The sequence below is a fragment of the Littorina saxatilis genome, linkage group LG14 (assembly GCF_037325665.1).
Source record: "Littorina saxatilis isolate snail1 linkage group LG14, US_GU_Lsax_2.0, whole genome shotgun sequence".
NCBI lineage: Eukaryota > Metazoa > Mollusca > Gastropoda > Littorinimorpha > Littorinidae > Littorina > Littorina saxatilis.
In genome coordinates, this window is record NC_090258.1 from 41,025,980 (window position 1) to 41,050,115 (window position 24,136).

Sequence of the window (24,136 nt, forward strand, 5' to 3'; positions counted from 1 at the left end):
TTTCCTTTTTTCCTGTTAAGTCTCAGGGCTTTGCAGGACCACACAAATTTAGGAGTGTCTGCCTGTCTTCTTCACTATTGTCACAGGAATCGGTTACACTGCACAACTTTTTTTTCCATCATGTACCTCAAATAAATATTACCAACAACAATAACAAGGTAACATTAATGCTCTGCACAGCAAACAATTACTCAGCACCCATATTTACAACAAAATAAATAACAAGGCAAATAACATTTAGACCACGTAACATTAAATATTCTACGTTCCAACCACTCAGTGCAAAACTACATACACATTTGATTATTTTGGCTTAGAAATTGGCTAGACTTTATCACTTAAAAAAGAACCGATGCTTAGCAAAAGATAATAATAAAGCTAATAAATCTCCTTAATAAATAAATAAAATCATTTCTATGATAAGAACAGTTGTAAGATAAAGACAGTTCTGTGTTGTAACAAAAGTTAATCACAGGAAATGTGATGAATGCAGCTCATCTTCTACAACATGGAAACATGGAGACTGTGACTGCAAATGCTTGCAATGAGAACTTGGGAATAATATCATACAACAACAGTAACAAATATCAGCACAAAAAAGACTGAAAATACTAGTAAGCCTACATTGACATGTAACATTAAAACTATTTGCACCAAGCAACAAAAACATGATGTATATGTCATCACTCATTGTAGTTTAAACAAAAGTAACAACAACAACAAAATATACATATGAAAAGTTGTTTAAAAAAAAAAAAGGTAAGCCAAAAGTGTAAATCGCAGAGGCTCAAAAAAAAAGGTCTACAAGAGATTCAATGTTTTTTGTCATAGCGTAGATCTACGTTTGTTCAAGCAAGCACCCAAATTCCCCGTCACAGCAACTGCCAGGGCTCTTTTCTTCTACGGAAGAAGCATGTTTAAAATTTAACATCTGACTAGAAACCTATATGAAGGGCAGATTATAGGCTGAGTATTCTTGTTTCAATTCTGAAAATAAAAGCACCTATGATGAAGTTATTTTGATTCATGCTCATCCGACACATACATGTATGTAAAAAAACCACACCAACATACATACATGTATATTTGCGTAATCATGTGTTCACACTAATAAAGTCTGAGTAAAAGAAAAGTTAAAAAAGCAATAACAAAACAAAAACAATGCACAAGTTCTGCAGCTTCTGACTCCAGCAAATGATAGTGCAAGTAAACGTTTCTAGATGTGTCAGAAATTACACAATATCCACTTCTTTCGATTATTTTGGAATATCAAGAAGACATTACTGTGATATCAGCCATGTGACCTCTGAAAATGTGCAGTTAAACAAACAAATCTCAAATCCTACAAGGTGGGCTGTGATTTAGATACAGTGAAGACGGGCGCAGTGGCGTGGGGGTAAGACGTCGGCCTCCTAAGAGTGGAGATTTTTCCGATCTCCCAGGTCAACTTATGTGCAGACCTGCTAGTGACTTAACCCCCTTCGTGTGTACACGCAAGCACAAGACCAAGTACGCACGGAAAAGATCCTGTAATCCATGTCAGAGTTCGGTGGGTTATAGAAACATGGACATACCCAGCATGCCTCCCCCAAAATCGGCGTACGCTGCCTGAATGGCGGGGTAAAAACGGTCATACACGTAAAAATCCACTCGTGCTAAAAACATGGGTGAACGTGGGAGTCTAAGCCCATGAACGAAGAAGAAGAAGAAGATACAGTGAAACCTATCTGTAACGACCACCCAAGGGACCAACCTTCTTCTGGTTACGTGTGAGCTCGTTTGCCCATTTGGGTTCCCCACACTATACTCTGAGAGCATAGTCAGCTTCACTCCGCTTTTGTTGAGTAGGCATGCTGGGTATTTTCGTGTTTCCATAACCCACCGAACTCTGACATGGATTACAGGATCTTTTCCGTGCGCACTTGGTCTTGTGCTTGCGTGTACACATGAAGGGGGGTTAAGTCACTAGCAGGTCTGCACATAAGTTGACCTGGGCGATCGGAAAAATCTCCACTCTTTACCCACCAGGCGGCAGCGACCGGGATTCGACCTCACGACCTCCCGATTAGGAGGCCGACGTCTTACCACCATGCCACTGCGCCCGTCAAGGGACCAACCAAAAGTGGTCCTGATAGACCGGTGCATGATCGTTATGGAAAGGTGAACAATAGGACAGAACCTAACCTTTCTTTCTTTATTTGGTGTTTAACGTCGTTTTCAACCACGAAGGTTATATCGCGACGGAGAACCTAACCTAAGTTGGTTGAAATGGGCAGGTGGCCTTTATCAAAAGGTGGTCGCCGAGACGGCTTCGACTGTATAAGGAATCCTATTGTTAGTGAAAATGATGGCAATAGACAATTCTGGAGAGAGAAAAAATAACCTCAGTCTGGTTCTGGTGGGTTGCGTTTCCTTTGAAATACTGAGGCAAACAGTAAAATAATTCGACTGACATCCCAGTGAAAATTAGGTCCGATCTGTTTTCTGCACTGTCTGCTCTTTTCGTTCAAAAGTATGCACATCGGAGCTGACTATTCAATGCCATTGTGATTGTCTGCCTCTGTGCACTGATTCAGTGATTGCCGACCACATGTGTACACACGCCTCTCCCTCTCCCTCTTCATTTGCCTACACACGACTTCAATGTAACATGGGATTATTTGTGTCAGTATTTCCAAGGAAGAGCAACTCTTCCACAACTCATAAAACCCTGACAGAGTTATTGCTGAACATCATCTATTACGTCAGATTACAACAATGGCCATCAGTGTATAAGTGTGCAAGAAGGCAGTATCATAGACTAGTAAGATGTATAACTGCCACGAGTTATTGAGTTAGAAATGACATGTTATGATGTAAACAGATCAACATACCAAATGATTAGAATGCATGAGTGCAACATGGAAAATTCAAAAAAACGGCAAAAGTTGGGGTCCAGCTTTTTTAGTATTTAAAATGCCCCAAAAAAACCTCTCCTGGAACAAAAACATCGGCAGCCGATGAAACCAAAAACCGGCTGCCGGCGTGTAGCCGGCAGAGTTGCACCCATGAGAATGCCTTTCATTCTTTCAGATCTGACTCAAATACTGCATTCTCTTTGGGTTATAAAAACAACAACATCAACTTGTGACACTGTATTACAGATTGATAAGTAATGAAGTACTATGTCATAGATGGCTCTTCTGATTTTCAATTCAACAAACACAGCACAGAAACAACGTTCAAAGTAACAGCAAGCTTCCATCAAATCTGACACTCTTAAGTTAGCAACATTTTTCTAACTCACAAAAAAGTACAAAAAATAAACATTTTGGCAAAATCAAATGCTGGTATAAAGTAAACATTTATGAATGAATAATTTGTTTTAAATATCTGAAAGCCAATAGTAAGAACTGATAATTAAAATAAAAACTGTCGTAATGTCTTGTGCTGTTCTTGTATCGGTGAGTACAGATATCTTTTTTTTTTTTAAACTTAAAACAACAAAACAAACCCATTATCTAGCAACATCTTAAACAGTAAGTAAGCGACAACAAAAATGCGTGAAAACAAGCCACAGAATACATACAAAGTCCTTCCCCTGCCCTGAACCCCGGTACTCATCCAATGGTAGAACTCAGTTTCACACTCTTCACAGCCACAGGAACCACGGACGCCGGCTGGCTGATAAATCTCACCGGCGTCCCGATGGGCAAGGTGAAGGCTGTCTGACCTTGACCTTTGGAAGTGGCCAGGGCAAGGGCCTTGACCTGAGCAGCGACCTTCTGGGGCACAGCCCTGGAAGGAGCCAGCGTGGCCAAGGTACCAGTCCGAGACAATGAGGAGGGGTGCAGAGACAGGGAGTCTGGAAGCAGAGGGCTGTCTTTGCTGCTGAGAGCTGTGGTGGGAGACAGGGTTGCCAGGGGAGACAGGAGGTTGTGGGTCAAGGTCACATGCTGAGTGGTGGTGGTGAAGTCGGAGGCAGGGTGCTGCAGTGTTGTGTGGTTGCGTAACCCTAGCGCCGAGCGGTAACTCTTGCCACAGTAGCAGCGGTATGACTTCTTCACTCTGCAACAACACATGAATCATGACAATACCCACTGCAACACCTCCCATAATTATTGTCAAATACTGACTGACAGAAAAGTGTTGTTTTGTTTTTTAAATGCTAAGCTTGGCAGTACCAACTGAACACAATATCACCCATTAATCTTCACTTCTGTCCTTCCTACAGTGCAGTATGACAATAACGTAAAGATAAATAAACACTGCACACTGTCTTTTCTTTTAGTTTTACTTTTATGAACTGATCAGACATACAATGAAAACGTTTACAGCCAAGTCAATACAAATACAAACTTACTTGGACATCCATGGCTACACTCACAGACTAACCGTAACATCAACGCTAAAGTTTACAAACAGAAAAGTTATATTTTATAAGTACAAACTTACTTGGACGATTCGTTTTTGTGACCATGTCGTGCGTGGTACTTGATTCCATTGACATTCTTGTAGCGCTTCTTGCACCCCGGCACTGGACAGCTGTAGGGCCGCTCTCCTTCCCCATCCCTCTCCCTTCCCCCCATCATACTGCAATCAGGAACAAAAACATTAAAAATGTACAATTGTTCAGTTAAAGGGCCGTTCTCTGTCCCCGTCATTTTCCCTTCCCCCCATCATACTGCAATCAATCAATCAATCAATGAGTCTTATATCGCGCATATTCCGTGGGTACAGTTCTAGGCGCTCTGCAGTGATGCCGTGTGAGATGAAATTTTATACGGCCAGTAGATTGCAGCCATTTCGGCGCATATTTACCTTTCACGGCCTATTATTCCAAGTCACACGGGTATAGGTAGACAATTATTAACTGTGCCTAAGCAATTTTGCCAGGAAAGACCCTTTTGTCAATCGTGGGATCTTTAACGTGCACACCCAATGTAGTGTACATGGGGGGAGGTTCGGACACCGAAGAGAGTCTGCACACAAAGTTGACTCTGTGAAATAAATTTCCGCCGAACCTGGGATCGAACTCACGCTGACAGCGGCCAACTGAATACAAATCCAGCGCGCTACCAACTGAGCTATATCCCCTCCCTTCTCCTCATCATACTGCAATCAGGAACAAAAACATTAAAAATATACAATTGTTCAGTTAAAGGGCCGTTCTCCGTCCCCGTCATTCTCCCTTCCCCCCATCATACAGTTATATACTGCAATCAGGAACAAATACATGAACAAAATAAAATATTTCAGTTAAAGGGCCGTTCTCCGTCCCCGTCATTCTCCCTTCTCCAGCTCATCATACTGCAATCAAGAACAAAAACATTAAAAATATACAATTGTTCAGTTAAAGGGCCGTTCTCCGTCCCCGTCATTTTCCCTTCCCCCCATCATACTGCAATCAGGAACAAAAACATGAAAAATATAAAACATTTCAGTTAAAGGGCCGTTCTCCGTCCCCGTCATTTTCCCTTCCCCCCATCATACTGCAATCAGGAACAAAAACATTAAAAATGTACAATTGTTCAGTTAAAGGGCCGTTCTCCATCCCCGTCATTCTCCCTTCCCCCCATCATACTGCAATCAGGAACAAAAACATGAAAAAAATAAAATATTTCAGTTAAAGGGCCGTTCTCCGTCCCCGTCATTCTCCCTTCTCCTCATCATACTGCAATCAGGAACAAAAACATTAAAAATATACAATTGTTCAGTTAAAGGGCCGTTCTCCGTCCCCGTCATTCTCCCTTCTCCTCATCATACTGCAATCAGGAACAAAAACATTAAAAATATACAATTGTTCAGTTAAAGGGCCGTTCTCCGTCCCCGTCATTCTCCCTTCTCCTCATCATACTGCAATCAGGAACAAAAACATTAAAAATATACAATTGTTCAGTTAAAGGGCCGTTCTCCGTCCCCGTCATTCTCCCTTCCCCCCATCATACTGCAATCAGGAACAAAAACATTAAAAATATACAATTGTTCAGTAAAAGGGCGTTCTCCTTCCCCGTCCCTCCCCTCATCATACTGCAATCAGCACCAACATTACAAATAGACCAGGTTTCAAAGTTACAGGAAACATGCAGTCAACTCAAACATACAACCATCCTGTGACCTTGCAGTTTGACGACCACACAATGTGCACATGCATGTGGACCAGGTGCATGCCATTACCAATAATTTACTAATACACACACACACACATGCATACACACACACACTCACACACACATGTTCTCCCTCTCTCTCTTTGATCTATGATGTATCAGTTAACTCCAATCAGAAAACACAACAATTTCAAGACAATACACAGACATATGACTTTGTACTAGATTAGTCTAATAAGACGATTTGATAGTTTAGCTTTATAAGACAGGTGGATGACGTCAGAGATTGATGTAGTGCGGCAAGGCGGCAGTTGTATCCTGATATGGAATAAACGGCAGACATGAAACCGAACGGTCTTGTCTTTGATATATATACGTATGTGAATCTGTGGATGACAAACAACGCATCGCCATTCGGGGTTGCCGGGATTCTGGTGCAGAAGCAGACCGGTGGTCCCAGAGTCATCAGCTACGCCAGTCGTTGTCTGACCGACGTCGAGAGGAGGTACTCCCAGACGGAGAAGGAGGCGCTTGCCATCGTCTGGGCACGTGAGAAGTTTCACCCTTACATCTACGGGCTGTCCTTCGACCTCCTCACAGATCATAAACCTCTGCAGATCATCTACGGACCCCGTTCCAAGCCAAGCGCTCACATTGAACGGTGGGTCCTCCGTCTGCAGGCCTACACATACAATGTCATCTACATCCAGGGGAAGGAGAACATCGTGGACTCCCTCTCCAGGCTCCTGCAGTCTTCCACAACGTCGCCCTCCGTCCTCGCCGAGGAAGCGGAGGCCCACGTTCACTTCATCGCCTCAAGCGCCACACCGAACGCTGTGACAGCCGAGGAGATCGACCAGGCAGCGAGTGAAGACGACGAACTGCAGGCGGTGAGACAGTGTTTAGAAACTGGACGCTGGGAAAACTGTGACAAGCTGTATGTCGCAGTGAGTCCTGAGCTGTGCACTGCAGAGAACCTTGTGCTGAGGGGATCCCGCATCATCGTCCAAAAGAAGTTGAGGCCAAGAATCTTAGCCTTAGCTCATGAGGGTCATTTGGGTATCGTTGGGACCAAACAGAATCTACGTACGAAGGTGTGGTGCGGAATGGAGAAAGCAGCCGAGAAATACTGCAAATCATGTCATGGATGTCAACTGGTCAGCCGACCCAATCCACCAGAGCCGGTGAGAAGCAGCAAGTTACCGTTGGGGCCTTGGGAGGACATCGCGATTGATTACTTAGGACCACTACCTTCGGGGCATTCTGTATTGGTCGTGATCGATTACTACAGTCGATACTACGAAGTCGCGATCATGAAGTCCACGACATCGGAAAAGACCGTGGACGCGCTGAAAATCATCTTCGCAAGACATGGCTTACCCCTCACCATCCACTCTGACAATGGCCCACAATTCATATCAGAGACGTTTGCAGAGTATATGAGACATTGGTGCTGAGCACATCAGAGTAACACCAAGATGGCCGCAGGCAAACGGAGAAGTCGAACGCCAAAATCAATCGCTGGTGAAGAGGATGAAGATTGCTCAAGCAGAGAAGAAACACTGGCAAGATGAAGTCCTGAAGTACATTGCTGCGTATCGAGCAACTCCACATCCGTCAACGGGACGCAGCCCAGCGGAGCTTCTCTTCAATCGTCAAATTCACACAAAGCTGCCGCAGCTGAAACTCTTCACTGAGTGCGACCAGGATGTTCGGGATCAAGACGCCGAAAAGAAAGGGCTCTCAAAGATGTATGCAGATGACAAGAGGAACGCCAAAGCAAGCAACGCCAAAGCAAGCAACGTCAATCTGGGCGACACTGTGTTGTTGCACCAGGAGGTTACAGGGAAATTTGACACGCCGTTCCATCCAGAGCCATGTGAGGTCATCGAGAAAGCAGGGAGCAAGGTCACCGTCCAAACCCCAAGCGGCGCTGTGTACAGCAGTACTTCTTCGTTCGTAAAGAAATACCAGGAACGCGACGATGACAAAACTCTGGGTGAAGAAGAAAAACCTTCGGACAAAACTCTGGGTGAAGAAGAAAAACCTCCGGACAAAACTCTGGGCGAAGAAGAAAAACCTCCGGACAAAATTCCAACAAAGCCCACCAGGATCAGGGCTGCGCCCAAGAAGCTAGAAGATTATGTGGTGAAGTTAAAGTGAAGGTGATGTTCAATCGTGAAAGCTTGGTGCCCGTGTCCGGCAAGTTTTCAAAGTCACAAGTGTGCCATGCCCAGTGCTTAAGGGTATCGCAGTCGTCTCCAAGAGTTATTATTTTTTTCTCAATTCGTGATGTGTTCAAATTTTAGTTTGTGCATTCGAGATCCAGTCATTCGTTTGCTATGTTCAGAGTATGGTTCTTGTATCCTAGAAGGAAAGATTTTGTTTCTCTTATATATATATTTTTTTTCTCTTCTAACGTTCAACAGTGTTATAGAAGAAACATTTCAAAGGCTCTCAATCCTGGCAAGGTATGCTACTACTGTGGTTCATGAATGAACATTTTAAAAAGACAAGATACAATCATTATGTTTTCAACCTCTATAAGGACAACCAAAACAGTCTACAACAAACAGTCATGATTTAGCACGTGTTTTAGTGCAAGGCAGATAGTCTAAACAAAATTTACAATTATTTAGAATCATGTTTGTTGAGATTATTTCCTTTATCTTTGTTCATTGAATGTTGTGATTCTGCATGCTGAAGTTCACATGTCTTAAGGTTTTAGGCATGCTTCATGTTCAATGCATATGGTATGTTGCTGTCAGTTTAAAGAAACAAAAAATGTTCCAGGAAAAAGAGGAGAAAAGTGTACATGGGTTAATTTTAAAGTAAAGTAAATTTATAAGGTTACCACAGCATATTATTTTAACCTGAAATTAAAAGTCAGAAATAAATGTAATATAATTTTAATAAGCTGAAGGGAGCTTATTTTCCAGAAGGGGAGGGATGTCGTATCCATGACTTTGTACTAGATTAGTCTAATAAGACGATTTGATAGTTTAGCCTTATAAGACGGTGGATGACGTCAGAGATTGATGTAGTGCGGCAAGGCGGCAGTTGTATCCTGATATGGAATAAACGGCAGACATGAAACCGAACGGTCTTGTCTTTGATATACGTATGTGAATCTGTGGATGACAAACAACGCGTATATATTACAATATTGCTATTTCATATGTTACGTGGATTTCCATTGGTCAATTGGGCAAAACTGAGCTCAGTGCAAAAGTGATATCGACGACATTTCCGTTGATATCAGTTTTGATATCGACGACCTCTTTATTGCTTCCCCACTTCAAAAACAAAAACACCTACATTTAAAAACAAACAAATATATATGAAAATGTAATTATCCCAGAATTTAGTTGAGCAAGTGACTAAAGACTTTTTGAAAGAAAAGACATTTTGAAATACTGAAAAGTACAAGAAAAGAGTGAACAAAAAGAAATAATAATCAGAGGGAGGGATATGGAACAGCCAAAACTGAGACAAATACTTTTGTAATTTCTTTCAGTAAATACAAAATGTCCAGAGAATTAGCAATATAACTAACATTGACTGACTGTGTGATGATATATTCTGCTATTGGTCTGTTTTGACAGTGATATCAAAATCTCGACCTCCGGTCTCGATTTTGATATCACTGTCTCAACAGACCATAGCAGAAGATATCATCACACAGTCCGTCAATATTGGGTAATATAGTTTTAAGACGAGAAGTTGGCTTTGCCTCAGCCACCAGGGTCGGTAAAACTTACACCTCTTCGTATCAGTCTAACTTGTAGGCGAGGACAGTTGTCCAGAACAGCGCGGTGCAGTTTCCTTGAATGAGGATGCCGTGTTCGGTGGTATAGACGGTGCCGGAGCTTAACACTAACAGTGGCGGGCACTGCTGACAGCCCGGCAGATTAAACAGTTCCCCCTCCCTTCACCTCTCTTGCCACCATCCGTCCTACCCTTGGTCTCATAAAGACACACACAAACCACTCACTTGAGAATGACGTCTGACGGAAAGTCTTCCTGTGTGGTCCAGGAGTCATCACTGTCGTCGTTATCACTCTTCATCTCCTCTTCATCAGCTTCACTCTCTGGAATTAGACACAGTTTGCACGTGATACACACAATAAGATACAGTATGGTCACAAACATGAAGCGTCCGAGTAAGCTTGTACCTTTTGTAACTTATCTGGTTATGAACTTGTGTTTGCCTCACTGTTTATAATAAATGGCAGGCTGGGGAACTGAAACAAATCTGAAATAGGCTGGGGTCCAGGGGCCGCCAAACCAACGTCCCGCTAAGGGAAGGTAGTGTATAGCTTTACTGTTGTAACAGCAAAATACAAGTGGTTAAAAGGGAGGAGGTGGAGGGGAAGCAGTGGGGGTCATGGGGGGGGGGGGGGGGAGTACTAGGACAAAGAAGGGAGGGTTTGGGGTGAGCACTGGGGCGAAGAAGGAAGGGGAGGAAACTTCATACTATTGTTTGTAGTGAAACATGGCTTTGGATTCTGTGCAAGACTGCAGTGATGAATTCCCCAGTTCTCTGTATCTGTAGGGTAGGTCGCTAGCATCCAGATTGCTGGCTTTGGCGCGACGGGTGGGTGTGCGCAGCGACGTCGTCTAGCGGCGGCTGGTGGTCAGCGCCGACTTGAATGCCTCAGTAGAGTCTGAGTGGACAACTATGTTGTCCAGGTGATTCCACTCAGTTTAGCTGAGATGAACAGTCACTTGAGTCACTGAGTCAGTTTCAGTTACAGTGAACAAGTAAAATTAGATCATTGTGCTGTGTTTTGGAATGGAGAAATACTGAAAGTGAAACACATCCTTGTTGCTTCTGACAAAACCTGGTTAATACTCAAAGTTTGCAATACTTGCTCTATTCTTCAAAGCAGCAGGAATGAAAGATAAACAATGTGTTTGCAATGTTCAGTACCTGTGGGGGTACTTTCCGGCAGAGAGACAGCTGGGGAATGTGCCCTGATTCTCTGTTTCTTCTGGATCTCCAGTTGCTCACGCTTGGCTGCATCTGTGTAGTATCTGAAATCACACAGGCTCCACAGAGTAAATCCTTCGAAATTGAACAGGCTCTATGGAAATCACAGTTCATCTGTGCACTAACTGAAATAACACAGACTCTACAGAGTAAATCATTTGAAATCACAGTTCATCTGCGCTGTAACTGAAACCACACAGGCTCTATAAAGAGTGAATCATCTGAAAGTGAAACCCCAGTTCATCTGTGTAGTATCTGAAATCACACAGGATCTACAGAGTAAATCATCTGACATCACAGTTGACACAGGTATCACACATCTACTGGCATGACTTATCTGCAGTCTAGTTCATTATTGATACAGTACAACAATATCATGCTTCATCTGAGGGCGGGGATATAGCTCAGTCGGTAGCGCGCTGGATTTGTATCCAGTTGGCCGCTGTCAGCGTGAGTTCATCCCCACGTTCGGCGAGAGATTTATTTCTCAGAGTCAACTTTGTGTGCAGACTCTCCTCGGTGTCCGAACACCCCCATGTGTACACGCAAGCACAAGACCAAGTGCGCACGAAAAAGATCCTGTAATCCATGTCAGAGTTCGGTGGGTTATAGAAACACAAAATTACCCAGCATGCTTTCCCCGAAAGCGGCGTATGGCTGCCTAAATGGCGGGGTAAAAACGGTCATACACGTAAAATTCCACTCGTGCAAAAAACACGTAGTGTACGTGGGAGTTTCAGCCCACAAACGCAGAAGAATGCTTCATCTGTGTAGCACACTACATCATAGTTTCATACCACAAACGTACAGTAACTTAAACAGGCCAGCACCTGTGAATTTAGTACAATCCAAAATAACATTGTATCCATGTCAATTGCCTAAAAGTAAAATCATATCAGAAATCACACAATACACAGGGTTTAACCTGGGAGAAAAAGGCGATGGGACATGTGTCCCCCTCAACCAAATTAAGATGGGATAGTCGAAGGCAAGAAACGCCAAAGAGGCCTGTACGCGTTTTTCACCAATGATGCAAAATGGTGCAATAGATATGGTGCCGAATTAGCCCCTATATCGTATTATCCATGTGTGTGTGTGTGTGTGTGTGTGTGTGTGTGTGTGTGTGTGTGTGTGTGTGTGTGTGTGTGTGTGTGTGTGTGTGTGTGTGTGTGTGTGTGTGTGTGTGTGTGTGTGTGTGTGTAATCCGATGTAAAGTGTACATTTTGTGGCGTAGTGGTATGTAATCTCAATGCGCCCTTTGACGCACTGAAGGGAATTGTGATGGGACATTTTCAGATTTAATGCGCCAATGGCGCACTAGTAAATGAAACCCTGAATACATGTATGATAATCGTTATCTGCAAAAATACTGCAAGTCTATAGTCAATAGTGATGAAGTCTGTTTTTATAATTGTAATGCACTTTTCATGTAGACATGCAACTAGCTTTCACAGAGATGCAATATTATTTTTACTGAAGCTGTTAGTTCTGGTGCAATAAATGAAATTCTGCACTGAATCCTCTTTTCTCAGATAGTGATCTAGGAAATTATGTGAAACTTCTGACAAAAACAGACTTAGAGTCAGAAACAATACGCTTGTATGAAATGTAGAAAATAGACTATTTGAGAAGAAGAATTCTCAATACTGACCAAAAGAGTCCCAAGGAACTAAGATGAGACAGACAGCTAAAAACTTACCTGAGAACATAACTGAGGGGGAGAGACGGAGGTTTGCCTTCTTCCTGCCGCTCCACTGACCTTGGGTCTGTATCTGCACCATTCAGCAAACAGTCATCAAATGCAATAATATATATGATAGAACATGACCATTCTTCAAGTTTACACTGGACTTGCAAAACTATTATAAAAACTATATTTCCTGTTGTGTACAAGTTTGTCAATACATTAGCACAAGATACAAGATACAAGAAATTTTATTGTCCTCATCAATACAAGGAAATTTGGCATGCTGAACGCTCAGAGCTAGAGGATTTTGGGTTGAGCTTGAGCTCCCAAATGCAGATCGCTGAAACACCCGCTATACATGCAAATTACAATGATACAGTATACACATGTATCTGTTTCCACTTCTGCTGGCTTTCTGCTAATTATGCAATGTTTGAGCATTTATAATTTCGGAAAACTGGCAATAGTTACTTCGCTACGATATTTTGTCAAGTATGAAATTGATGGATCGAGTTGCCATGGGGGTAAATGGGCTGGCTGACAATTCTGAAGAAAACAAAACAAAACAACAAATTTCAAGCAAGTTAGCATTCATTCACCCTGCAAAAGCTAGATACAAGATATTGATGCCCATGCGCTGTTTAACAGCATTTTGGTTTTACTTTTTTGAGTGTGATCTTCCATTGCAGTTGTTTTCACAGCATCAAGACCAATGTTCCCGGACACTCCCACCCACCACGCCCCCCCAACCCCCTTCGCCCCCCAACCCCCTCCCCCGTCCCGCAGTCCTGTATGAGTGTTAAAAGACAGAAAAAGAACAAAAGAGAGATTGACTGTATCTGTCAGACCGCTTGTTGTCAGTGTCGCGTCTGCTTCTGTCCCTAGGACGCTACAGTTGTCAAAACCAGATCAGCTGAGCTGGCGCGAACTCGCACGTGTTGACCCCCTCTCCAGACCCGAAAATGTAAACAAAGCCCCCATCGCACACACCATAGATCTTTATACACTTAAAGATGAGGAATTGTGCAGAATATACCATGAACATTAAAGAACATACCTATGTGCGTGTCTTCTATGTGTTGAATGAGATCTGAAAGCGTTGTAAATGTCAATCCACAGCCCTGAAAAGTGCAATTGTTGACAAGAAACACCGCCATTTGTGTGAGTGCAGCCTCACTCTCGTATCACCTTTGACCTCAGAGGGGCAAATGGAAGAAACATTTGAAAAGGGTTTTGTTCTTTTGATTACAGTTTTAGATAACTTATTGCATTTCTTTTTTCCAAAAACTCATTTAGACATCATCTGATACAAAATATAACCCAAATTATTGACGGAAGCAACCGAAATCAAGGGGCATGCGCACTCGGTCGTTCTCCTTCATTTTCACCTCTACAGGTTAGAATCTTTTGGGATACCGGCAGTGTACTTATCCTTTTTGTTTGAGGTGACAACTTGCCATCGGCTTTTCAGTAGCTGGCATCAATTAGTTTAAGGTTTTGCCGAGTGATTTCATGGGATAGTTTTGCTTTGTTTTGTGTATTTCACCGTGTCGGACGACTCGAACTAAACTATAGCTGAACTACTACCAGTACTGAGTCGACTGACGTAGCCGGTATCTTATACTGTTGCAGGTTGACACGGACAGACTGCCCGACACAGCAAGATGTACGCCTGTGCACGATTCGTTCCAACTGTCCGCAGCATTGTAAGTACATATACTGTCGTTTACATTCAACATCCAAGAAATTGGATCCGGTCCCCCACGGGAAGAAGAAGAAGAAGAGAAGTAGATTTCATGGTGCATTCAAACTGTCTTTGCTTGAAGGTCACTGCATATCAAGTCTGAGCTCGAAGTGTTCGCCATACTAGCTAGACTTTGATACTTGCATGTCATTGAAGCTTGAACTGACTCAGAAACGTATAAACAGAGATCATTGTGCATTCTTGATGGTTTCTTGTTGTAGCTGACAACTTTTTATTCCCGTGGACGTACGCTGTGTGAACAGATTTAATTTTGTTTGTGTTGCCGTGCGAGGCGATGTCCGTGTCCCAATGACCTTCGGTCACAACTTTTGTGTGAAGTTCACCGGTAAAAGTAATAACAACTAACGTGATTGATTGCATGTATCAAAACCATACAGTTGTACTGCTCCTTTTTGTGTTCATGAAGAAGTTCGCTTTAGGCACATGGAAATTCCTGTGTGTTTACTTGCGCCTTGCTGGTTAAGCAGTTTGATTTGTACTTTCATTTCCTCATGCCTTGGTCCACTGTGCCCTTGGCACATCATATACATGAATTTGATTTATATTTCAGGCTGCTGCTGGTAGCCGGGGTTTGCTGAGGCCTCTTGGCAGCACAGTCTCAAGCAGGCAAGAGGTAAGTGGGAACTTGCAGGGTCACCTTCAGCAACACTGTATTGTCATATAGGCTAATGTGCGAGAATTTAGCAATGGAAAGCTCCAGTAAGGGATAATCTGCAACCTCCAGAATTCGCGCTACTAAGGTGCATTATTAAAGATGAATTTAAAATCTTGCATGGTTAGCGTTTCCTTGGTCTTGGCACTCCTTTCAGTTTTACAGGGCTTTTTCTGGGGTTGGTCTGTTGTTCGATGTTGTGCATGGTTACCACAGCAAGTCACAGACTCGCTCCTTTACATGGGTAGGATTCTTCCGGTATATTCCGGAAATCCGGATTCGTAATGTCTGTGGTGATGTTTTTTTTGGTTGTTAATTATACAAATCCTTCAGCGTCTGTTCCCCCAGATCCTTATAATTCTTCAGGATTCATGACATTTTTCAGTCCCACCCATGGCTTTGTTATGCTCACCTGTATAGTGCAAATGACTCTCCCAGACAGTCTAAAGGTCACGCTGCCGCCCCCTCTCGGATGTTTTTAAAAGTGAAAGTGAATTGACCTTTTTCTCTTAAAGCTGTGGTTCATCTATCTATACATATAAATAAAAGAGAGTGTCTGTCTGTGTGTGTGTGTGTCTGTGGTCGCCATACCTCTGAGATGGCAAGAGGCAGGAACAAGATAGTGTGCACGTACACTCCCTAGGTGCCGCAGATGTGCACCTGGGTTTTAGTTTCTTGATTCATTGTTTCCTTTCTCAGATTATGGACCTCCCATTTATTGAATACAGCCTATATGGTGCAAGACCAGTTCAGTGCCTACTGTTCACCTGTAGCAAGCACATCATGCCAGTGATATTAGAGACTTGCTATTGCTCCTATGAGAGGAAGAAATGAAGAATGAAAAATTAACTGGACAGTTCTGGAAATTTCTAGCAGGTAAGGGAGATAACTGTTCACCTGTAGCAAGCACATCATGCCAGTGATATTAGAGACTTGCTATTGCTCCTATGAGGGGAAGAAATGAAGAATGAAAAATTAACTGGACAGTTCCGGAAATTTCTAGAAGGTAAGGGAGATAACTCTTTTTTGTCTGTGGTCGCCATACCTCTGAGATGGCAAGAGGCAGGAACAAGATAGTGTGCACGTACACTCCCTAGGTGCCGCAGATGTGCACCTGGGTTTTAGTTTCTTGATTCATTGTTTCCTTTCTCAGATTATGGACCTCCCATTTATTGAATACAGCCTATATGGTGCAAGACCAGTTCAGTGCCTGCTGTTCACCTGTAGCAAGCACATCATGCCAGTGATATTAGAGACTCGCTATAATTGCTCCTATGAGGGGAAGAAATGAAGAATGAAAAATTAACTGGACAGTTCCGGAAATTTCTAGAAGGTAAGGGAGATAACTCTTTTTTGTCTGTGGTCACCATACCTCTGAGATGGTGAGAGGCAGGAACAAGATGATTCATTGTTTCTTTTCTCAGATTATGGACCTCCCATTTATTGAATACAGCCTATATGGTGCAAGACCAGTTCAGTGCCTACTGTTCACCTGTAGCAAGCACATCATGCCAGTGATATTAGAGACTCGCTATTGCTCCTATGAGGGGAAGAAATGAAGAAAGAAAAATTAACTGGACAGTTCCGGAAATTTCTAGAAGGTAAGGGAGATAACTCTTTTTTTGTATCCAAACAAAGGAGGTAAAGCTAATGATAATGGGATAGCGAGCGTCTTAAATTGCTACAGGGCTCCGCTTACTCCCGGGCGAAGCCGGGCTTAACTGCTAGTTTTTGACTATCCGGGGCTACGAGTTTGAAAAGATAAGGTGAAAATCATGTACAGAATTCTGTACAGCAAACGCTACCCGAAACCCCATCTATACGGCGTGTATGACCTTGAGAGCTTCAGTCACCGCTTGAATTTTGCAGTGGTAACATCCGGTTTGCTCTCTCAGAGCTGGGCATACTTGTCAAGAAGGATCGAGCAGAAAAAGTAAACGACTTGGCAGGGATTCGAACTCAAGGCCTCGGGTCCTCGAAATGTCGGGGTCGATGTCTTAACCGCTAGGCCACCCCACCGCTAGGCCACCCCACCTGTGTTGTCAAAGATGAAAAAATTAATAATTTTATATCATTCTACGCTTGAACTACCATTCATGCGTTGCAAAAACGTAAAAATTGCCCTTCAAATTTGCCTTTATTTGCAAACATGTTTCACGGAATCGCAGTACATGTTTACACCGTCATGCTACACGACATTCGCGCCTTGCAAATAGCTGCAATATCTCTATTTACAACATGCAAGAAAAATGACAAGAAGAGTATTTGAATCTCTCCAAAGCTCTGTGAAGCTGAAAACGGACTAGACATCAAAGAAATAGTTATACATGTATTCACTTCTGAACAGTGGGCAGATATAAATCATGCTGCTTCAAGAATAACATAACATGAATTCATATCAATGTTTTTCCTTCTTTTTCTCAATTGGCACAGCAGCCTAGTGGTTAGGACATCAGACACAAAGTCTCGAGGTCGAGAGTTCGAATCTTCGCCGGGTCGTTTATTTTTTTCCCTTGATCTCTCTTGAAGATCAAATGTGATCAGTCTTGAGAGTGCAAACCGGATGTTATCCCTGCAAAATTCAAGCGTTGCCTGAAGCTCTCAAGGTCATACACGCCGTATAGGTGGGGTTTCGGGTAGGGTTTGCTGTACAGAATGCTGTACATGATATTCATCCTTGTCTTTTTAACCTCGTAGCCCCGGAAAGTCATAAATAGACCACAGCTTTAAAAACTGTCAGGATTTATAAGTGGCGTGGTAGAGTAATAGCCCTTTCTACAAGGACAAGCTAATATAGTACCCTTTTCTTTCGAAAATATGCACATTCGAGCCACGCTTCACAGCTGTGTGCTTGCTGATCACTGGAAGTGTTCGCTTAGCACGTGTGAAATTGATGCTTGTGCACTAGACCAAGCTCAGCTTTCACTGAAAGCAGAATGAAGAACAGCACTGTTGTTGATCAGTGGTGCGCAGGCAAAGTTAGTCCAAGTGGTGTGTTATTGTACTGTAACAGGCTGAAGATTTTCATGGAAAGCAACCCTGATTTCTTTGGTTAAATGGTTGTAGATCTACTGACAGTGACAGGTTATATTTTGCCTCGCATCATACAATGCACACTGCTGAAATTTTGTTGCCAACTTTGAAAAAATGAGTAGACAAGATAATCAAATGTTTTGACCTTGAAAAAAGGGTTAATGAATAGCAAAAAATGTGGCTAAAGAACATGGCAGGGTGGTTGAAGTCAGTTTTCTTGTTAAACTTTGCTTCGATTTGAAACCTTGTTCATGTGTTTGTTCGCCCTTTTTTTTTTGCTTCTAGATTAATTTGTCATAGAAACATGTGTAGCATTGGTATTGATAGTATTACCATTGTCTTTCTGGTTGACTGATTCATGATGCAGCAAAATGGCGTGGTTTCAGGCCCCCCAGCCCTGCAACAGCTTAGCTACCTACAGCTCCTTGAACGCCCTCAACTTTTCATCCCCTAGTGTCTCCGCTCTTCTCAACCAGGTGAGAATAAAAAACTTGACCTTGCTTTGGCACTGTACAGTACTAGCCTGATAGTGATACATTTTTGTGAATCTCTGCACGCTTGTCCTGCAATTGCAAATGTTGTTGTGTTGGACAGCTCAGAGGGATTCATATTCCTGGCTGTGGGCAGAGGTCAGCCGAAGGCCAGTGTTTCTATTTTGGGATTAAGGGGTTGTGCTAAAGTTGGATGTTATTTTATGCATTGCAGATTTCAGAACCCACAAGCAATCGTCGTTGAAAAAAGAGTGGTCTGCTTAACTTTGCATGGTTGTTTCAAGCAGGGGTTGGAGTATGATGAAGCGCTCAAGTTTGATCAGTTAGCTTCAATCAATCAATCAATATGAGGCTTATGTCGCGCGTATTCCGTGGGTACAGTTCTAAGCGCAGGGATTTAAAAAAAATTTTTTTTTAAATGCAATTTATAGCGCGCACATATTCAAGGCGCAGAGATTTATTTAAGCCGTGTGAGATGGAATTTTTTTTACACAATACATCACGCATTCACATCGGCCAGCAGATCGCAGCCATTTCGGCGCATATCCTACTTTTCACGGCCTATTATTCCAAGTCACACGGGTATTTTGGTGGACATTTTTGACTCACATGCGAAGCAAAAGTGAGTCTATGTACTCACCCGAGTCGTCCGTCCGTCCGTCCGTCCGTCCGTCCGGAAAACTTTAACGTTGGATATTTCTTGGACACTATTCAGTCTATCAGTACCAAATTTGGCAAGATGGTGTATGATGACAAGGCCCCAAAAAACATACATAGCATCTTGACCTTGCTTCAAGGTCAAGGTCGCAGGGGCCATAAATGTTGCCTAAAAAACAGCTATTTTTCACATTTTTCCCATTTTCTCTGAAGTTTTTGAGATTCAATACCTCACCTATATATGATATATAGGGCAAAGTAAGCCCCATCTTTTGATACCAGTTTGGTTTACCTTGCTTCAAGGTCAAGGTCACAGGAGCTCTTCAAAGTTGGATTGTATACATATTTTGAAGTGACCTTGACCCTGAACTATGGAAGATAACTGTTTCAAACTTAAAAATTATGTGGGGCACATGTTATGCTTTCATCATGAGACACATTTGGTCACATATGATCAAGGTCAAGGTCACTTTGACCCTTATGAAATGTGACCAAAATAAGGTAGTGAACCACTAAAAGTGACCATATCTCAAGGTAGAAAGAGCCAATAAGCACCATTGTACTTCCTATGTCTTGAATTAACAGCTTTGTGTTGCATGACCTTGGATGACCTTGACCTTGGGTCAAGGTCACATGTATTTTGGTAGGAAAAATGTGTAAAGCAGTTCTTAGTGTATGATGTCATTGCTAGGTTTAGTTACCCTAAAGGTCGAGGTCAAGCATGTGAGTCGTATGGGCTTTGCCCTTCTTGTTTATCTATGCTTATACAATTTTGCCAGGAAAGACCCTGTTGTCAATCGTGGGATCTTTACCGTGCACACCCCAATGTAGTGTACACGAAGGGACCTCGGTTTTTCGTCTCATCCGAAAGACTAGCACTTGAACCCACCACCTAGGTTAGGAAAGGGGGGAGAAAATTGCTAACGCCCTGACCCAGGGTCGAACTCGCAACCTCTCAACTTCAAAGCCTGTCTGCTCACTATAATATGTATGTTCCTTGGCCTACCATAGCAATCGGCTGTAAAGTTTACACTTGGTGCTAGATAAAATCCTGCAAATTAGGACCGTCCTGAAAATGGTGTGGTTGTCAAGGGAGGGGGGGTATGAAATGTGGTTGATGATTGCTTGTCAGAGAAGTAGTGTTGTTCCCAGCTTCATATATGACAAAGGTCAGTTGGACCTGAATTCAAAATATGCATAGATCCAAATGTCTTGGCGTTGTCCGCTTATTGGGAAAATTGGTAAGACCTACAAGGGCTATATGTGGAAACTATCAGATGGTTGATCGTCCAGAGATCAGATCAAAAAAGTATGTGTAAACGCTTGGAGACTTTGGCTTGGGAACACTGGAGATGTAAAAAGAAGTGCATGCTTTACGGGATTAGTGACTTGGGTAGGGGACTGCAGCTTTTGTTTAGACACCCAAGACCATGATTATGCATGTCTTGTTGGAGTGGGGATTGGAAGCAGTAGCTGAAGTTTCATATTTTGTGTACCGTATTTGACGGATGACATGACGCACCGTTTTATAAGCCGCACCCCCGACTTTAAAAAAAAATTCGGACGAGCCACGTTTTGGCCGCGTCACTATATTGGCCGCCGTCGAAAAAAATATAATCAGATCGTGTCAATCAATCGAAACAACCAGGCAAACGAAAGTACGGTATTTGGCGAAATCGGCTCCGAGAATAAACAAGTGAAACAAAGAAGAAAAGTGAAAAAATTTGAAGAAAAATATCACACACACAATTTGTAACCAACACACACATGTAGTCTCGCCCGGCATAAGCTTTTTTGGGATGATTTACGACTTTTGCGCACATTTCGAGCAGACGAAAAAACATGGCAGCTCTCGCTCCTCCAACTATCGCGAGACACAAAAAAACGAAATCTCGCGCGCGATCCTGATACATCCGGTGTTTCTCTGTACGCTATCTTGTCACGACGACTTGTTGACAAACGAAGATTTGCGAAAGAAAGAGAAAAGCGCCGAGTCTTGAGTAGAGAGCTAATAAAGTACCGGTAATCGCTAATCGAGCGAAATGAAAAATCCGCGGCGACTTCCATTAGGTGAATGCTATTCAAGTTTAGGTAACGTTTTAGCCGCATCTTTTTATAAGCCGCAATGCGATGTTTTTTGAAAAAGTCGCGGCTTGTAGTCCGTCAAATACGGTATGTGTCGGATTCACCTACGTGCATAATATATTTGCCCTGTTGACTGCTGTGATTTCATTTTCTGCCTCTGTGCAGGCACAAACACTTGGCATTATTTTTGTTTTCGGTACAAGAAGTTGATAAAAATCCTGGAAAAATTGGTTGGCTGCAGTCCATTTTTGATGGCCCCTCGCATATTGTGTACAAGACATGACAATGGGGCATAGTTAATCGTGACGGTATTCTTGTCTGTTTGCACCAGTGATGTAATTATGGTGTTTCTGTGTCAACAGATCAGGTCATTTCAGACAAGCACGGCACAGCGTGATATTGATCAGGCAGCCAAATACATTGGAGCTGGAGCCGCCACAGTAGGAGTAGCTGGTTCAGGTACGTCACCCCAAAATGTTCTCTGCTGTCTTTTCTCGGTGTTCTTGGCAGTTGTAGCTGACCAGACAGTAGACAGATCTAGATGTGGAACTTTTAGCACGTGTACCGGTAGTGTCATCAAATGTATTTTTACATCACGCGTTTGCCAAGATCTACAGGTCTTGGTGGGAAACATAGGGGGGGAAAAGTGAGTAATGTGACGAAATTTATACACGTTTGCGTACGGGTCTTTGCTACACGTTTGCTCATCTAGAACACTGTACTGGCTAGCGTGGACCAGTGTAAATTTGGTTCACAGACTATATATGCCAAGATGCATTGCAAGGAAAAGCAAAAGAAATGTATTTATTCTAGGTCTTTGACATTGACCTACAGCTAAGCAGAACTTGTTTACAAACAAGACTAGTTCCAGGACATTTTCCATAAGTGTTTTGTCGGGAAAAAATTGATACTGTGATAAGGTGACTGGTTTGATTTCTCTAAAGTGAAGTGTGGAGAGGAAAAAATTTTCCCTGATGATGGAATCATGACGTGCACGTGTTGGTGTGTTGCAGGAGCTGGAATCGGCAGCGTTTTTGGCAGTTTGGTTATCGGCTATGCCAGGAACCCCTCCCTGAAGCAGCAGCTCTTTTCGTATGCCATCCTGGGGTTCGCCCTGTCCGAGGCTATGGGTCTCTTCTGTTTGATGATGGCTTTCCTGCTGCTCTTCGCCTTCTAACAAGGGCAGGCTTTAGGTACAGGAAGACCCATCCACCTTCCAGTGGTTTGAGTGGCTGCCTTGAGTGCTGTGTGCTGCAGGTCTAGGGCCCGAAACACTATCACACTCGCTTCAAGTGGGGAGGATGTCCGTCTCCGCTAACCTTTTTTCTGATAGATTGAGGATAAGTTAAAAGTGTGCGCGAGTTTGAACATCACCAACATCACCCAGTACTGCCAGTGTGGTACTCTCGAGGAAGAATTGGTATCCTGACCAACATGATTGTGTGTAGTCTGTCTTTATTAATTTTTTTTTCAGGTTGTTAATTTGTAAGCCAGAAAACTATCAGTGGTTTTGATTGATTGCTGTACAGATATGGAAAGTAACAAATTGCATTACGACCTCATTTTGTAGTTGCGGGTTGTATGTGAGAATAATTGAGACTTCGAACTTATGCCCGGTGTTTGTCTTGCTTTGGGAAAAGTGTGTGTGCTTTCATGAAAATTGAATGTGGGAAGTTGGTGTCTGAATGTTTGGTGTGTGTATGGTGGATGCATGGAATAATAAGGGTATTGATATGGCGCAAATCCTAACATATATCTAAGCACAAAAATAATCGTAAAAATAATCCACAAAAAAACGAATACAAAGTCATGTACATGATCATTTAAATAAATCGATTACCTTCCATTGCAACTGAAATCGTTGCGTGTGCGTTAAGGGCAGGCACAGGTGTTAAAAGTGATTTTTTTTGTTTCATAAGTGTTGGGTCAAAAATTGTTGCACAATTAAAAGCTCAGTCCATCTGAGAAAATGAAAAAAAAATTTGTTTGGATCACCGGTTGCCTTGGTAGCAATCCAAGATGGCCACCAAACTGCCACTTTTTAAAACCCTAAGGCTTTTACAAAACCGTAAGGAATTTTGTTTTGGTGCTTGTTATTTATACATTAGCACAATACCCAACTTTTGTTAGAGGCTTTTTTTGAAATCTACAGTCATTCAAAAGATATCAGTGATAAAAATGAGTGACCTTGAATTTTATGAAAAACCGCCCCCAAAAATGGTATAACTTCTCACGAAAAAAAAATTCAACAAAACGCTCTAACAAAATCTGCGAAATAACGCACTCGAGATGTATGCAAAGTTTCAACAACGCAAGTTTATTAGAAAAAAAGCCTTAGGCTTTTGAAGTGATAAAAAAGTAGTTTTGAGAAAATACACAAAACGTGAAGAAAATGTATTTTTTGTACACAAACGTTTATGAAACATGTAACAAAACACTAACAAAACAACAGGTATTGCTTAGTTCCACAAGAAAAACGGAAACAAAATTCAACAAAATTAAAAAAAAACACACTTAGTGTTGTGCAAGCACCAAGGAACCTGTTCCAAGGTCACAATGATCAACTCTTATCCGTTATGTGCACGCTGCGTAAAGTATGCCCATCCATAATTCCCAACTTGTTACCAGTGAAGCCTCTTATCTTGGACCTCTTTTGGACTTGCTTTGAATAATCAGGGAGTCAT

The 24,136-nt window shown here is 42.5% G+C and overlaps 2 protein-coding genes across 3 annotated transcripts; one reads left to right on the forward strand and one right to left on the reverse strand.

The window, feature by feature from the left end:
• Window positions 1-1,419: 1,419 nt before the first annotated feature.
• On the reverse strand, window positions 1,420-13,946 carry LOC138947767 (juxtaposed with another zinc finger protein 1-like). Its single transcript, XM_070319328.1, has 6 exons — window positions 13,827-13,946; window positions 12,782-12,854; window positions 11,023-11,126; window positions 10,084-10,180; window positions 4,435-4,572; window positions 1,420-4,047 (listed from the first exon to the last, which is right to left on the reverse strand). Exons 1-6 carry the CDS (start codon window positions 13,924-13,926, stop codon window positions 3,600-3,602), a joined length of 960 nt encoding a protein of 319 aa, XP_070175429.1. The 5' UTR covers window positions 13,927-13,946; the 3' UTR covers window positions 1,420-3,599.
• A 144-nt stretch (window positions 13,947-14,090) lies between these two features.
• On the forward strand, window positions 14,091-23,062 carry LOC138947783 (ATP synthase lipid-binding protein, mitochondrial-like). Of its 2 annotated transcripts, none has more exons than XM_070319349.1 (6): window positions 14,091-14,165; window positions 14,402-14,475; window positions 15,085-15,147; window positions 18,606-18,695; window positions 21,815-21,911; window positions 22,466-23,062. In XM_070319349.1, exons 2-6 carry the CDS (start codon window positions 14,434-14,436, stop codon window positions 22,627-22,629), a joined length of 456 nt encoding a protein of 151 aa, XP_070175450.1. In that variant the 5' UTR covers window positions 14,091-14,165; window positions 14,402-14,433; the 3' UTR covers window positions 22,630-23,062. The 2 variants fall into 2 exon arrangements, with proteins under 2 accessions (XP_070175450.1, XP_070175451.1); XM_070319350.1 differs by having other exon boundaries at window positions 14,158-14,214.
• Window positions 23,063-24,136: the final 1,074 nt, after the last annotated feature.